The 14,671-nt window shown below is 49.6% G+C and overlaps 1 protein-coding gene across 3 annotated transcripts; it reads right to left on the bottom strand.

Moving 5' to 3' along the window:
• Window positions 1-1,283: 1,283 nt before the first annotated feature.
• CHRNB1 (cholinergic receptor nicotinic beta 1 subunit) lies at window positions 1,284-14,443 on the bottom strand. Of its 3 annotated transcripts, none has more exons than XM_020799795.3 (11): window positions 14,341-14,443; window positions 13,399-13,538; window positions 10,866-10,910; window positions 9,743-9,852; window positions 9,348-9,456; window positions 8,111-8,255; window positions 6,438-6,629; window positions 5,638-5,861; window positions 4,510-4,679; window positions 2,440-2,587; window positions 1,284-1,702 (listed from the first exon to the last, which is right to left on the bottom strand). In XM_020799795.3, the coding sequence occupies exons 1-11, from the start codon at window positions 14,390-14,392 to the stop codon at window positions 1,562-1,564; spliced, it is 1,476 nt and encodes a 491-aa protein (XP_020655454.3). In that variant the 5' UTR covers window positions 14,393-14,443; the 3' UTR covers window positions 1,284-1,561. The 3 variants fall into 3 exon arrangements, with proteins under 3 accessions (XP_020655454.3, XP_078233874.1, XP_020655456.3); XM_078377748.1 differs by lacking the exon at window positions 14,341-14,443 and adding an exon at window positions 13,643-14,304; XM_020799797.3 differs by lacking the exons at window positions 13,399-13,538; window positions 14,341-14,443 and adding an exon at window positions 12,624-13,013.
• Window positions 14,444-14,671: the final 228 nt, after the last annotated feature.

Below are 14,671 nucleotides of genomic sequence, written 5' to 3'. Positions count from 1 at the left end.
AAGGCTGGCTGAGGGATTCTGGGAGTTGTAGTCTAAGCAGGGCTGTTTCTCAAGCGTTGCCTCCACCCCACTTCTGTCTCTGAGCCAAAAACCTGAGTGATGATTAATTGGAAAGGTTAATTGGTGACAGCTGCCGGTGGGACCACGAGGCAGGAGGTCACCCTGGTCAAAGAGCGACTTCTGGGCCGCTTGAGCAGTCGTTTCCATCCCGTGGAAAAATGGGCGTCAAGGTTTAGGGTTAAAGAAGTCAGTGGAAGAAAGGGGTTGGTTAGGGCCCCTTTAGTGCTGCTGAGATGTCGGCCCCTTACTTGGGGGGGGGCAAAGGGGGGAAGGATCCAGCTTTCCAACCCCACACTCAGAATCCCGTGTGGAGGAGAACTGAGATGTTGCAGGGATCTGTGCAAAATGCACACATAAGCACTCTCTTTGCTTGTCAGTGGTTCTGTGAAGCAAGCAAGGGTGGAGGGGTATGGGGTGGGGGCTCCCCTGTGAGCATGTTGGGGGGGGGGAGAAATGGACTCTGTGGTGCCTGAACTGGGTTTTATTTACTTTCCACAAACCGGTTGGGATGGAAGAAAGATGCTGGGGTACCTCCCCAAGGAGGAAATGCCTGGGGTTCTTTCACGTGTGGGGGGGAGGCAGGTAAGAACACGCGGGGGGGTAGGTGTGAATAAAAGCAAGCCCACAGGGCAGAAGAGGAAAGGTGGGTGGCCCTCCTCTCTCAGGAGAGACCGAAAAAGGGACCTTCCAGAAAGCAGAATGGCAGGAAATTCCGGACGGTCTCGGCTTTCCAGGCTGTGTAGGGAAGCGACGGCTCTCCCTGGATGGTTCTCCAGCTTGGAAGGTTCTTCCGGAGGCTGAGGGGGTCGCTGGCTTGCTGGACAGGAGGCTGATGGGGGGGGGGTTGGGGGTTTCGGACAAGGGCAGTCTTAAAAAGTAACTTTCCCCAGCTCTGAGCTATTCCGCCCGACCCTCCGGCGTTACAGGGCCGCGATAGCCAGCCTTTCCGCTATAGGAGGAAAGGGCTGGCCATCCATGGGGCCTCAGAGGAATCGCACCCCGACCTTTACGCAGGTGGGTCAAAAAAACTACAACACAGGTTAGCAAAGGGCCACCCACCTTTTGCAGGAGCAGAAGGGGGCTGCCAAGCCTTCAAAACGAGGGCGAGAGGGTTTCTCATTTACACATTTTGAGGGCCAGAAACGTGAGGGTCAGTTGCTGTCCAGCGCTGTTTGTGCATTGAGTGAACGAAGGACGCATGGAGTAAAGTCCTGAGTCCCGACTCCCACTCACCGTAAGCTTTTATTGCTTAGAAAAGGAGGGACCGGGTGGGTGGGGGGTGGGGAGGCTGTGACGCGTCTTATCGAGGGCCTGTGTTCCACTCTTGAGCAAACCATAGACCGAAATGCCACCCACACGCACTTAACTCGAAAATGGGGGGCGGCCAGCTTGGGGGCAGCCATGCCTCCAGGGTTCTGCCGGTGTGTATGTGGGGTCACTTCTGGCAGGCCTTTGGTCATGGAAGGGCCCGGATGGCCTTCTCCGAGGGGTCGAAAGGGGCTCATGGAAAGGGCTGGTCAGGCGGCAGGTGGAAGCTGGCATCCAGGAAGATGCTGAGGGTGCCCAGCGTGGTGATGGTGATGAAGGTCCAAAAGAAGAGGCGGTCTACCACGATCGCCACATATTCCCAGTCCTCCTTCAGCTGGAAGGAGAAGAAAGACACCTTTCGTGAATGTCGTGGGTCATCGGAGAAACAGAGAGCCCAAGGCCACGGAAGGGTCCCCGGTCTTCTCCCAGAGGAGAGTGGCGTGGCACATGGCAGCCGTGGCTGGAGACTACGCTTTGGGATGGGTGTGGACCGGAGACGGCTTGGATCAGTCCTTCGCTTGGACTTTACAGAAGCGATCCACGATGCCGTGGCCCGCCTCCCAAAAGGACATTTTAGCATCTCAGACTGCTCCTGTCAGGGCCAGGTTAAGGGTGTGAGCAGATCTGTGTTTTCTGGACTCCCGTGTCCAGCTGTCTGGGGGATTCTGGGAGTGGTAGTCCATGAACACAAACACACGTGTCTCCGGTCCAGACGCCAAGCCACGGCAAATCTGTGGGCCCCAAGGAATGGAGACTCCCTATCGCCCACCCCTTCACCCCGGCGTGGTTGAGGTCCGAATTTATCCTCCACCAGCCCTGTGTCCACGAGCAATCCTGTCCCTGCTCGACCCTCTTGTTCTCGAAACCCGGGGCCTGTGCAGGAGAACTGCTTAGCGGAACGAAAGCCCCTTGAACCACCACCACCCCATGTCGTCCTTCGTTCTAGGGCTCTCACCTCCGGGCCTTCGGGACGGCTCCCTTCTCTCCTGGTGAGCACAGGAGGGGGACCCAAGGGGCAGCTCGTCTGGGGCGGGTGGAAGAGGCCGGCTTCCCTCCTCGTCAGGGACTCACCGCATCGTAGTCATCCTGTTCCTGCAGCTGCTCGGCGATATACAAGACGGCGTTCATGACCGATTTTAAGTCCGGTGGGAGCGCCACGCTGTGAGTTGGGCCGTCTATGAATTTCTTCATATCCGTGGAGAACGCCTCCAGCTGAAACCTTCAAAAGGGGGGACGACAGGAGGGAGTCACCATCGATAGAACAACCACCCCACATTTCTGCTTCGGACAGCCGTACGGTTTTGGGAAGGAATATTAAAGAGCAGTGAATGGGAGAAGGTTCTCAGCAGCTCCTCCAACTAGTGGCCCTTTTTTCCCTCCCTTTGGTCATTTTTTCCCCCGGAGGTTGCTCCAAAATGGAGCAAAAACATTTGCCTATTCAAAGTGAGGGCCAGGTGGATTGGCCTCACTCGTAACTGGCTTTGCAGTCCTCTGAACTGACCTGCCGGTGAGTTAGGAAATAATTTCATTAAAAATTAATCTGTCATCCCTGTCATTCAGAAATGATTTTATAGTCCATTATATTGTTCTGTAATTATTAACAACTTCCATTCATTTAATTTGTTACTGGGTGGGTTTTTGTTGTTGTTTAAATCATTTTTGGGGCTGCTTTTAAAAATTAGGGGATACAAACAAAAAGTAAGGCAATGAATCAAGTTTGCAATTTCCTCCCAATATTTCAACATCAACAAACCAATTTTCTTTAATAATTTGAGGGTAACGCGTTAGGACCAACAGACATGGTTTTAAGCTTATACCACATCGGTACACGAGTACTGCAATTTTACCACATTGGTTAGAAAATGGACTGAATGGCCACCTTGTGTCTAGATCTGGTCTTTGAATTTTGGAATTCCAGTAAGAAAAAAATAGAATGCAGAAACGTGAGGTCTGCCATTGGCGCATCCTATGATTTTCAGCTGATTAGGATATGCCATGTGACTGTTTTCAGGTACGCATCTGGGGAGGGGGGGAAATGACAGTGGTAAAGCAATGGGGGGAATCTTCCGGATGGAGTAATTGTTGTGCCTGAGTGAGGTTCTGGACAGATCTTATCCCAATGTGCAAACTACGTTCTTCTTCTATCTCGCTTTTTACCCTTCGTTCCCTCCAATTCCACAACTTTTCATTCTTCCCAAGCTCTTGGTTTGTCTTTTGTTCCCCTTTGTACTACAGGGAGCAGAGTTTAGCGCTATGGTGCTTCAGAAGCATTTGAGCCCTAAATATGTGATGGGCGCAAGGAAGCAACAGCCAGCACGGCACAGGAGAGGACATGCGAACTATAGAATGGTGGGCACTCACCAGACCCTGGGAAAGGCAAGCCCCCCCCCGGTGCCAGGTCAGCGCTGAAGCGGAGAAGCAGTTTAGTGCTAGATTATAAGCAGATCAGACGCAACAACATGGTGAATCCCACGACACGAGAAATAAATCAGAAAATGAAGTCTTCTGAGAGGGCCCAGAAAGGGGAAAGAAGAAGAAAACAAGAAGCTGGCGCTGCATATTTAACTTTCTTTTTCTGAACCTGTCTTTTGCTCCTTCCCACACCTGTGAACTGCAAAGATAAAAATGCAAATCTTTGATGCAAACCCTTAGAGCCGCTTTCCTGTCAAGCAAAGGACCGTATGTCTGCTTTGTCATCAGACAAACGTGTCCGTGAGGAAACTCATCCTTTTTCCCCCCCCGGCTTTCGATACAAATCATATGACGCCTTGGAAAGATTTGGCTCTTCATCTCCCACAACAAAAGGCCCCCTGGCTAGCACAATGTCTAAATATCTTAATTCTTCATGGCTATGCAACGAATACAAGCATTCCTCCCATGTCAATTCGCTTTCCTTCATCCTGCCCCCACCCCAAAAGTTATCTTAGAACTGTAAAACTGGAAGAGACCGTCTGAATCACCAAGTCCAGCCCCTGTCAAGGAGGCACTATGGGGGGGGGGAACACACAGGACAGGGGACAGGATTCAAACTCCCAACTTCTGGCTCTGATGCCACCTTTCCCATAGCCACCTCCGTCTTTTCTTCCACGTGCGTTTCTTGCGCTCTGTATCAACATCCTCGGCACTAGGCAAGGTACCCACCTGTTGGGTTTGGGAAACTCGTAGGCAGGGGTCCGGATGAAATATTCATCGGTACGGCGGTTGGATTTCACAGTGAGTTCTGGTTTGGGGTGCAACAGGGGAGGCTTGAGAAGAGGTTCCAGCTTTGGACGCCGTAGACCCAAATACCGGGGAAGTGTGTGGATAAAAATCTAGAGAGAAAAGAAGAGCGAGAAAGGATGCAGAACGTACAGACAGTAGGTTCCACGCCTTGCCGCCAGATGCTGAAAAACATGGATTATAGTGAGCGCTGTTTTAATTTTAATTCAATGCATGGTCTTTGGTTCCCTCCAGTGGCAAGTTCTGGTAATGTCAGCTTTAGAAACATTTATTTCTAGTCTTTTTCTTTTAATATTTTTAATATTTTCAGACTGCGGATAAGTGAATCAGTATCTCCGGTCCCGCAGAGATACTGGTCCTACTGTATTATACATTCTTTCTAAAGAAGTGGCAAGATGTGGCAAACCTAGAAAATATTTAAAAGAGGGTAATCTAGTTGGCCAAAGATCTGGAAATCCACTCTTAACAGGAACGGTTGTGGGAACTGGGCTTTTTTTAAGCTTGGAGGAGGGAAAAAAGCACAGAGGTGATATAATAGCCATCTTCAGATCTCAAGGAAAATTATATACAGACAGCTTCCCTAACCACATGCTTCCCAGATGTGTCAGATTACAGCAGTATTTCTCAATCTGGGGTCCCCAGATGTTATCAGACTGCAACTCCCAGAAATCCTGGACAGCACAGATAGTGGGGAAGGCTTCTGGGATTTGCAGTCCAAGGACATCTGGGGACCCCAGTTTGAGAACCACTGGGTTACAACATCTATCATCTCAGCTGGAGCGATGGGACTTGGAAGGTGCTAGATTGTGGGCAGGGGGGGAGATCTTGTAGATGATTCTCAGGAGGAACCCTTGAACCATCTAGGAAGATCAAGGCTTTCCATGGGACAAAAAAGTCTACAAGGTGGTTTTTGCTCTTTTTTTGGGAAGACCCGCAGATGGAAGAAGCTTCTTCAGCTCCCATCCACAGCAATCCTCGGACAAATGCTAGATAGACCTGCCTCTTGGTTCCGAACTGGAGTGGGTTTCCTGTAGGGTGTCAAAGCGGTACCTGCTTCACCCAGAAGGGCATCTGGTGGGTGTTGGGTGAGCGGAAGTGCAGGTTGAGGTCCACCACGCTGAGGATGACCGAGAAGGTGACCAGGGTCATGGTGAATATGAGGTATTTGACGATGATGGGGACAGCCAAGGACGTCTCCGGCACCTTGTCAGCCAGCAGGAGCAGGAAGACGGTGAGGGTGAGGAGCGCGAAGATGGACAGGGTCACCTTCTCACCTGGAGCAAGGAAGGGAACGTTTGGTCAAGTTTCCCATGGTGGTCACAATGAAATATATACTACAGGAAAAGTGTCAGCTTGGCTTCCTTCCTTCTTTTTATCCATCATCAGCTCCTTCTTTCCTTCTTTCCTTCTTTCCTTCTTTCCTTCTTTCCTTCCTTCCTTCCTTCCTTCCTTCCTTCCTTCCTTCCTTCCTTCCTTCCTTCCTTCCTTCCTTCCTTCCTTCCTTCCTTCCTTCCTTCCTTCCTTCCTTCCTTCCTTGTTTCTCCCTGTCTATCTATCTTCCTTCCTTCCTTTTATCCATCATCAGCTCCTTCCTTCCTTCCTTCCTTCCTTCCTTCCTTCCTTCCTTCCTTCCTTCCTTCCTTCCTTCCTTCCTTCCTTCCTTCCTTCCTTCCTTCCTTCCTTCCTTCCTTCCTTCCTTCCTTCCTTCCTTCCTTCCTTCCTTCCTTCAGAGGAGTGCCCAGCCCTCCTGCACAGCCTAAGGGAAAAGCAGGACGTGCCGCAGTGAAAGCCACTGGGGCAACGGCTGGCCGAAGACCTGCTGCCGAAGCTGGCTTTCAGGGGCCACCCACCGGCGTCAGGCGGGAGGTAGAAGACGAAAATGGCCAGGATGGTGATCAGGATGCAAGGGATGATGACGTTGATCAGGTAGAAAAGTGGCTTGCGGCGGATGATGAGGTAGAAGGTGATGTCCTCGTACAAGGGGTCACCCGGGAGGGTGTTCTTCCGGGATGGCTTGTGCCGGATTTCCCACTGCCCGTTGTCTGCCGGAAGGGAGAACAGAAGGAATCCTCGTTACTCCTCCATTGATGAATGAGGAGGTGGCTGAGCCAAGAAGGCGACCCGGAGGAATCTCTCTGGCAAAGGCGGGCACGGTTATCCTTCCCACCCACCCTTCAAGACCTCCCATCCTGTCCTCCTAAAGACCTTTCTCGTCCATCATGACGGCCACCCAGGCACTGAGCAGTGGCCGATGGGAACCCCTGGCCACCGCATCTCATTCCCAGAAACGTTGGGAGCCCAGTCGGGAAGCTGGGGGTTGACGGTGGCCCAGAGGCAGGGCAGGTAAGGGGAGCGAGCCCAACCTAGCGGCAAAGCTCTCCATGGAGAAAGTCCTGGGTAGAGAGAAAGGCCCAGGCTTCAGAGCCACCTCTGGTGCAAAGATCAAGCTTTCACCTCCTCCTGCCTGGCTCGCTCGGTTGGCGGCCGAGAGGAGGAACCCCATTCCCCAAAACGTGGGTCAGCCCCCTAAGAGCCAGCCACTCTCCATAAGCAGGGCTGGAGCAGGGCTGCCCCCAATCTCTGGGGTCTAGCGTCAGCCTCCCTCTGAGGCGGGAGGCCATCCCCTGTCAGGCTTCATCTCCCCCCCCCCCGTTTCTCTGTGCCCCTTTGAGACCCACGGTCCAAGTGGGCCGCTGGAAGCTGCCACATCCTGGTGGCAAGGCATTCCACAGATTCACAACCCACCGTGTGAGGCATGGGTGCGAGAAAGGGAGCAAAACCTAGGAGACCCCCTTGTAGTTATCAAGGTGAAAGAAGGGAGTGGACAGACAGAAGTCATGACCCCAAAGTAGCTCTTTGGGTCCAGCCACAGTGGATCCTTTCAAGGAGAAAGGCAGGGGGGGAAAAACATATTTTAACCCCATTAAATAAATATAAAACAAATTCTAAAAAGGTCCAGGGCTGGGGAGCAGGGAGAGATTTTCCAACCCAGTTAGGTCGGGCCCGGCATTGAAACGAGGTCCAGGGAGAATGTCATAGGACAGGGATTCACAGCTGCTCTGACCCTTATAAAAGGAAAGTGTCAAACTTCAGGCAGCCAGATGAATGCCTATGGACAAATGAGGAGCGGGTCTTTTGTAAAGGCAATGGCTCTTAATTGCCCATTCAAGACCAAATCGTCCTCAAAGACTCTGCATCAAAGCAGGGAGAGCTTGCAATAGTATTCTCTTCCTGGATAAGCCCTTTCTTCCCCTGCTACTGTGAGGACTGCAAACGATCCGGGGAGGGCAGATGATGTAAGAGCCCCCTGGTACTTGAAAAAGCACACACACCCCAGGCTTGAACCCTGCAGGCCCTGGCTCCACAACATCGGTTGCTACTGGGACTCGCCGGTGCCAAACCAGCCTCCTTCAACCCAGGGGGCTATGAAACGCTTTGAACGGCTGCTTCCATAAGCCTCAGTGTGGAGGAAGGATAGGAGGGCCAGCCCGACCCATCAGGAAGGTTCACAGCCGTTTCTCACCAATAAACGTGTTTTGGTAGATGATGATCTCCTTCAACTCTTTCCCGTTCTGGAGGGGATGCAGGAGGGTGATCTCCGAAGAGTCGTACGTGTATGACCGGAAGACCATGGTGCAGTTCTGCCAGTCGAAAGGGAAATAGGTCACCTGCCCCCCCCAAGAGAGAAAGAAGTCAGGGGAAACAGCAGCAATCCCCCTTCCATTCTAGCTCTGGGAAGTCCCCCTTCAGGTGCGTTGGACTACAACTCCCAGAATCCCCTAGGCGGCAACATTGGCTGGGTGATTCTGACAGTGGCAGGCCAATGCATTTTAAAGATGGCTCGTTTACCACCTTGTTAATTCTAAACACGCCCTTTTCGCTAAGTCCATCCTCTCTTTCAAACGGTTCAGTACTTTTCACAGAGAAAATCAATCAATCAATCAATCAATCAATCAATCAATCAATCAATCAATCAATCAATCAATCAATCAATCAATCAATCAATTAAATGTATATACCATCCTATTAGTTCGATGCACTATTCTGGGTGGTTTCATGAGTTGGTCGAACCCTGAACAGTTTCTTGGCAAACGGTATTTTAAGAGGGGAAAAACTGGCTAATTCCAGGGAAGGTACATTTCCGAACCTCTCGTTGGGCGTACATTTTGCAAGGGGAAAAAAAGTGTTTCCAAAGGGATATTTGAGAACCAAACAGCTGAACTGGGAGAGATTCACAAAGAGGCTTGAATAAGGCTCCTTAGCACAGTCCATATATTTAAAAAGCTGTTTTTCCCCTCTACCGTTTACATGTAGCCTAAAAATTTCTGGCTTTAGCACAAGATCTTTCTTGATCGTGGAACTCGTTGCTCTTCAAGGACAAAAACCTAAACATTGTGTATTAGCCTAAAGACGATTAGCATTAGCGAACAACTTTCCTTTTTGAAAAGATATTCATTTAACTAGACTTCAGGAAGTTCATCAGCTGTGTTGATCATACAATTGTGTCCCATTTCACCCCACGGCGAAAACTGCAAACGCTGTGTATTTAAAGGGTGACCGAAATGTTGTACACCTTATGGACAGCGACCTACAAAATCAATCAATCCATCAATCAATAAACCACCGGATCTAGGAGTCTTTAAACTGGCATGAGACTCTGACTTGTGATATATTCTTTGTTAATATATATATTTTTAACCATTTAAAGTCACTGTGCCCTCCTGGTGTTTCCATCACTACCACGACTCAGTCCCATTCACCTGGATGCTGCAACTGCTCCGATAAATGCCCGGGGGCTGCCACCGCACCGTCCCGTTGTAGCTCACCATGACGTTCACCGACAGAGAAATGTCAAAACCACCATCGTTGCTGGGCAGAAAGACAGGGGGGAAAAGAGGGTTAGCCGCTTGCTGGGTTTTTAGGAGGGGGGGGGATACAGAATAATCTCTCACACACAAAAACACACAGAGCTATCCTATCTGTTAATCCCTAAGTTCCTCCATTGAAAGGTACACTGCTCTTGAATAGAGAGGTTCCACAGAGACAAGCTGGTATCAGCCTCTAGAGGTTGTTGATTTGGGGGGGGTTGAATTGTTTTTTTTAGAGGTGTAGTTGATTTTTTCCCTCCTGTTGACGCTGCAGCACAGCCACTCACTTGTTCATCAGGACGATGTCTGGGCGCCAGACGTCCTCAGAGAAAATCCGGATGGAGGTGATGCCCTCAAAGTCAGCGGGATTCCAGGTGAAGCGGTAGTCTATCCACTCCTGGAGAGGCAGAGCCGGTGATGAGCAGAGAAAGTGACGATGAGCATGGAAAGAAAGGAAGGCTGCCTTGGGACAGGGAGCGAAAAAGCACAACTACACCAATCACAGCAACACACATATGGGGGGTTTTATTATGACCAGGCTTAGGGAACACACACACCCCTGTGGCTCTCAGCGGGCTGGCGGGATCTCAGAAAAAGGGGCTGGTAGGAGTTTTTGCAACCTCGCGTGCTGCCTTTAGAAAGTGTGGCTGGGAAGGACTTTTATGGGTGATGACGGCTGTCCATCTCTCCAGCACTAACCAATCGCTCCTCCCCTGCCTCTGAATTCAAAGAGAGCCCCGCCTCTCTGCTCCGTGTCTTTTCCCCTCTCTTGAGTCTGCTGGAGGCAGAGGATCTGTGGAAGCCTGTGGCTGGAAACATTCGCGTTTATCTGTTTATGGTCTGCTCTGTTAAGTAAAGAAAATGGTTTGTATTCTTTCTCTTACAACATCTCTCTGAGTGAGGAACTGAGACTGTAAGTGCCAGTGAATGAGGTAAGGGGTGGACTGATTTGGGAACGTTGAAGCTATTCTGTTCTGTGAATCCCTGCACTTCTGCTGCCCTGCTAGAGGAATTTAACCAAACATTCAAAACCCCGCCACGGTCTCTATACAGCTAATTCCACACCAGCTTCTAAGCTCTTTTTGGTTTTGTTTTGTTTTAGAGAAAACCACCCATTTCTCTCTCTTCCCCCCCCCCCTCAAAAACAATGAGGTCTAGATGATTGTGTATGTTTTCAGACATGAGGTCCACAAAAGCTCACATTATAATATAGCCGTTTAGTCTTTAAGGCGCCACAGCGTTTCTGTCTTCTGTTGCCCGAAATTCTAGCACAGAGGAACACAGAGCTGCCGACGTCTAAAACTATAAATAAAACGGTTATGGTGGGATTGCATTGGGAAGACCCAGGAAAGGAGACAAAGAAACAGACAGACCAAGACTGTAAATATTAGTCTATTGAGTTTTACTCACCAGGTCCAAATAAACCTTTGTCGTCAGCTCTTCATCTTTTTCTTTCTGGAAAAAAACAAACAAACACAAAGCAAGGGACAATCAGGAAATGAAAAATGGTAAGTTTTCCAGCAGAATAAAAGTTATTCTGGCCAAAACCACAGGGAGCCTGATGCCAGGGTGATTTCAACCTAGGAAGAAATTCATCGTTACTGAAGTCATCTGTGGGCCCAAATTATGGAACTAAGTTGTTTTTTTTTAAATTTTTCTTTGGCAGAATTAATTCATTTTATTAAAGGTCCCACAAGAGCCTTGATTATTTTTTTTCCAACCAACCACTGAATCTCTCTCTGCCTTTCATAGCTCTGTGGTTTGGCTCTCTGGCTGTGGAGCCAGAGGTTCGGAGTTCGATTCCTCCCCTGGGCTAACCTGAAAAGGACTAAACTCAGTGATCCATAGGGTCCCTTCCAGCTCTGCAGTTCTAGGATGAGGGTGAGGATGATGTTATCCCTAGGAGAAGTGTTTTATGTGCAGGCTCAAGAGGGGTTCCTCATGGCGGCGGGAGCCCGGATGTCAAGACAGCCAAGGATTCTTATGGATTCCAATTCCTATAATCCCCCAAAGATTACGGCAAAGCTGTCTGGGAGTTTCTGGCAGTTGTGGCCCAAAACGGCAACCTTTCCGTGTGCTCTGAGTCTGAGAGAAAACACCCCTTTGTCTCGGCGTGACATCCCAAAGGTACTCCTTGTTGAGGCATTTTGAATTATTCCATTGTTTTCAGTCGGTTGCATAATTTCACTCCTCTTGGGTTTTATTGCTTTTTTTATTCCTTTATGCTTTAATATTGCACGGTGTTTAAAAAACTGTTATGTAGAGTGCACCAAAATCCATTTTGGGTTGGTGCACTTTATACATATTTACAGAGAGACAAATGTCTCCCCCCAGAAGGACGACATACTGAGCGGAACAAGACTTACTGCCAGGACGTTGTGCCAACTCCAGCAGGATGGGTTTTGTGTGTTTGTGTTCCTGCGATGACCCTTAAGCTTTTTGGGGCCAGAGCACTGGAGACGTTTAGGCAGAAGCGTACGCCAAGCCCCGATGGCTGACACAGGACCGTCACACCCCTGACAGACAGCCGTCCACCTCTGCTTAAGACTCTCCAAAAGAAGGGAGCTAAAGTTCTTCCTAAGGTTAAGTCCAAATGTCCTTCCTGGTAATCTGAACCCATTGCCGGAGAAGGCCCTCTGGAAGCATCTCTCCAACGGGAAGGCGGCCCCTTCCGCTGGAGCTTCCTTGCGAGTGGTCACCCTGATGGAGGCAGGGTCTGCTTGGCTGTGGCTCCTGCTCTCTGCAACGGCCTTCCGTTAAAGATCGGGCAGGACAAGTTTGGTGGAATGTAAATGTCAAGAACGAACGAACGAACGAACCAACCAACCAACCAACGAACGAACGAACGAACGAACGAACCAACCAACCAACCAACCAACCAACCAACCAACCAACCAACCAACCAACCAACCAACCAACCAACCAACCAACCAACCAACCAACCAACCAACCAACCAACCAACCAACCAACACAACCCTATCTCCTCTAGATTAAACATGCCAAGGCCCGAAACAGCATCATGTCTAAGGGACCCCCGAGCATCACCCAAATGTGCATGATTCTAACACAATCGGCAACAGAAATACAGTTTTTATAACAATTACAGTTATTTCTCTGTAGATTTATAAAAATGTAACATAGATATAAGCATATAAAATATAACTAACCTTTGTGCGGCTATTAAGTCTATTTTTGGCCATCTCAGAATAGCTGCTTTACAGCTTTGGTTTCCCTGCTTCTTTCTTTCGTAGCGTATCGTGTAAAACTTGAGATTTAACTAGTTGGTTGCTTTTAAGTGATTAGGGGCTTCTCCCAAAATCTGGCCACAGAGCTAGGCTTATTTTAGTTCGGATGAAGTTAGTCTGACCTTAGTCTGTAGCATCACACTAAAACATAAGATGTTGCATGTTCTTGGTTCCTGGTTCTGTTTAGTCTTGCGTTCAGAACATGAGGAAAATGCGCATTTCTGCAAGCCAAGCGAGAGACTGGCCACCAAGGGAGCGACGCAAGGACCCGTCTGCCTGGGCCGGCTCCCTGCTGCCCGAGAATTCAGTTATTAATAGCCGGAAGCTGCAGCTGTTGCTTGATGCTTCCTTTAACTGTTGCATACCCAAGAAGTATGCCCAACTTAACGTCGGGGTGGGTTCATTTAGGAACCCAGCGAAACATGGGACTGCACTGGCAGGATGTGGAAAGGGGCAGGCTTTTTGCCTCTGTGGGTCCCATCCTGCAAGGCCAAGCACCCTCTGGCAATGCACAGCCATGCCAAGTTTGAGAGTTCAATTCCCCGAAGTCACCCCCTACAGTTACCTGGTGGCATTTCACCAAAGAGAACATGAAACTCTACTGCCGCATCCACATCCTCATACCCTTCCCCCTCCTGCTCTTGACCCTTGGTATCGCCTCTTCTCCTGCCTCCGGACCGGACCGGCGTCAACTCACCAGGCTGATGAGCTGGGAGAGGGACATGCCGATCCTTACAGGGACTTTGTCGGCGATGCGCCGAGCGGGACGGATGGTGTTGGAGTAATTTTGAAAGAGCTTCTCCATCAGCTGACCCTCGATCTCAGAGGCATTCACAACTAGACAAAGAGAGAAGGAAAACCAAGTTAAAAGGATGGAAGACAGTAGAGAATTTCATAGAATCGTGGAGTTGGAGGGTGCCTAGAAGTTCATCGAGTCCAACCTCCTTCTCAGTACAGGAATGCAAAGCAAAGCAGATCCGACAGAGATCTTCGATTTGTTGAAGTTTCCTTCCTTCCTTCCTTCCTTCCTTCCTTCCTTCCTTCCTTCCTTCCTTCCTTCCTTCCTTCCTTCCTTCCTTCCTTCCTTCCTTCCTTCCATGGGGTTGGTGCTGTCATGGACTCTGAGTTTGGAAAAGTTACTATTTTTAATATAACAACTCCCCAGATCCGCCAGCTGGGGGGATTCTGTAGTTTAGAAAGGTAAAATTTCAGAGCTCTCTATGAGCTATGCTCAGATGTTTACCTATTTCATTGATATGTAGAGTAATTCCTTTGTGTGTGTGTGTGTGTGTGTGTGTGTGTGTGAACAAATGGAATACAAAAATGTAGAACCACTCCTTTTTAGTAAAATAATTATTTTTTAAAAGTCCATTAAAACAAAGACCCACCCCCTCTTCCAAACATAACTCTACCATCACCATAAAAGCCTGCCTGATTTTCAAAGCACAGAAGCCAACATGTGGCAAAGCCCGGCACAAAGATCAGAAAACAGAAACAGGTGAAAAAGGTTACGAGGACCGAATTTTGGATCATCTCAGCTATTGTGGATTATTTCTGGATAACGGCGGCCCTTGGCCCAAAGCGCCCACGCCTAGAGTGCCCTTTATCGAAGCAAAGCAAAAAGTAAATGTCAACTTACCCGTGAAGGAAAGGACCCACAGGAACCCCCAAATCACGGTCCGGCTGCCCATGACGACGTGGCTCTCTTAGAGGGACCGGCTCATCATCCTCCTCGTTATGGCCAGGCTCAAGTCTTATTGGCAACAGCACCTGTCCATCAGTGAGTCCACGAAAGGGGTGCCGGGTTTGTTCGAGGGGGGGGGGAATGTATAGGGTTACCACTGGCATGTCACAGCTGCTAGACATTTCCGGCCAGGCCACCTGTTGCAGAAAGACCGGCCTGAGCAGGCTCAAAAAGCCTTCCTTGGCTGCTGCAGACCTTGGGAGGAAAGGAGGTGGAGGGCCAAACC

The sequence above is a fragment of the Pogona vitticeps genome, chromosome 6, assembly GCF_051106095.1.
Source record: "Pogona vitticeps strain Pit_001003342236 chromosome 6, PviZW2.1, whole genome shotgun sequence".
Classification (NCBI taxonomy): domain Eukaryota; kingdom Metazoa; phylum Chordata; class Lepidosauria; order Squamata; family Agamidae; genus Pogona; species Pogona vitticeps.
This window is presented reverse-complemented; position numbering and strand designations above follow the sequence as displayed.

What these genes read in the sequence shown, in the direction of transcription:
- CHRNB1 (XM_020799795.3), bottom strand. Translation starts at nt 14,392, where the DNA reads ATGGGCAGCCGGACCGTGATTTGGGGGTTCCTGTGGGTCCTTTCCTTC. An exon ending in GACATCGTCCTGATGAACAA is followed by an intron (nt 9,457 to 9,742) that starts GTGAGTGGCTGT and finishes CTTTCTGCCCAG; the next exon opens with CAACGATGGTGGTTTTGACA. An exon ending in GAGTTTCCCAAACCCAACAG is followed by an intron (nt 2,588 to 4,509) that starts GTGGGTACCTTG and finishes CCCCTTTTGAAG; the next exon opens with GTTTCAGCTGGAGGCGTTCT.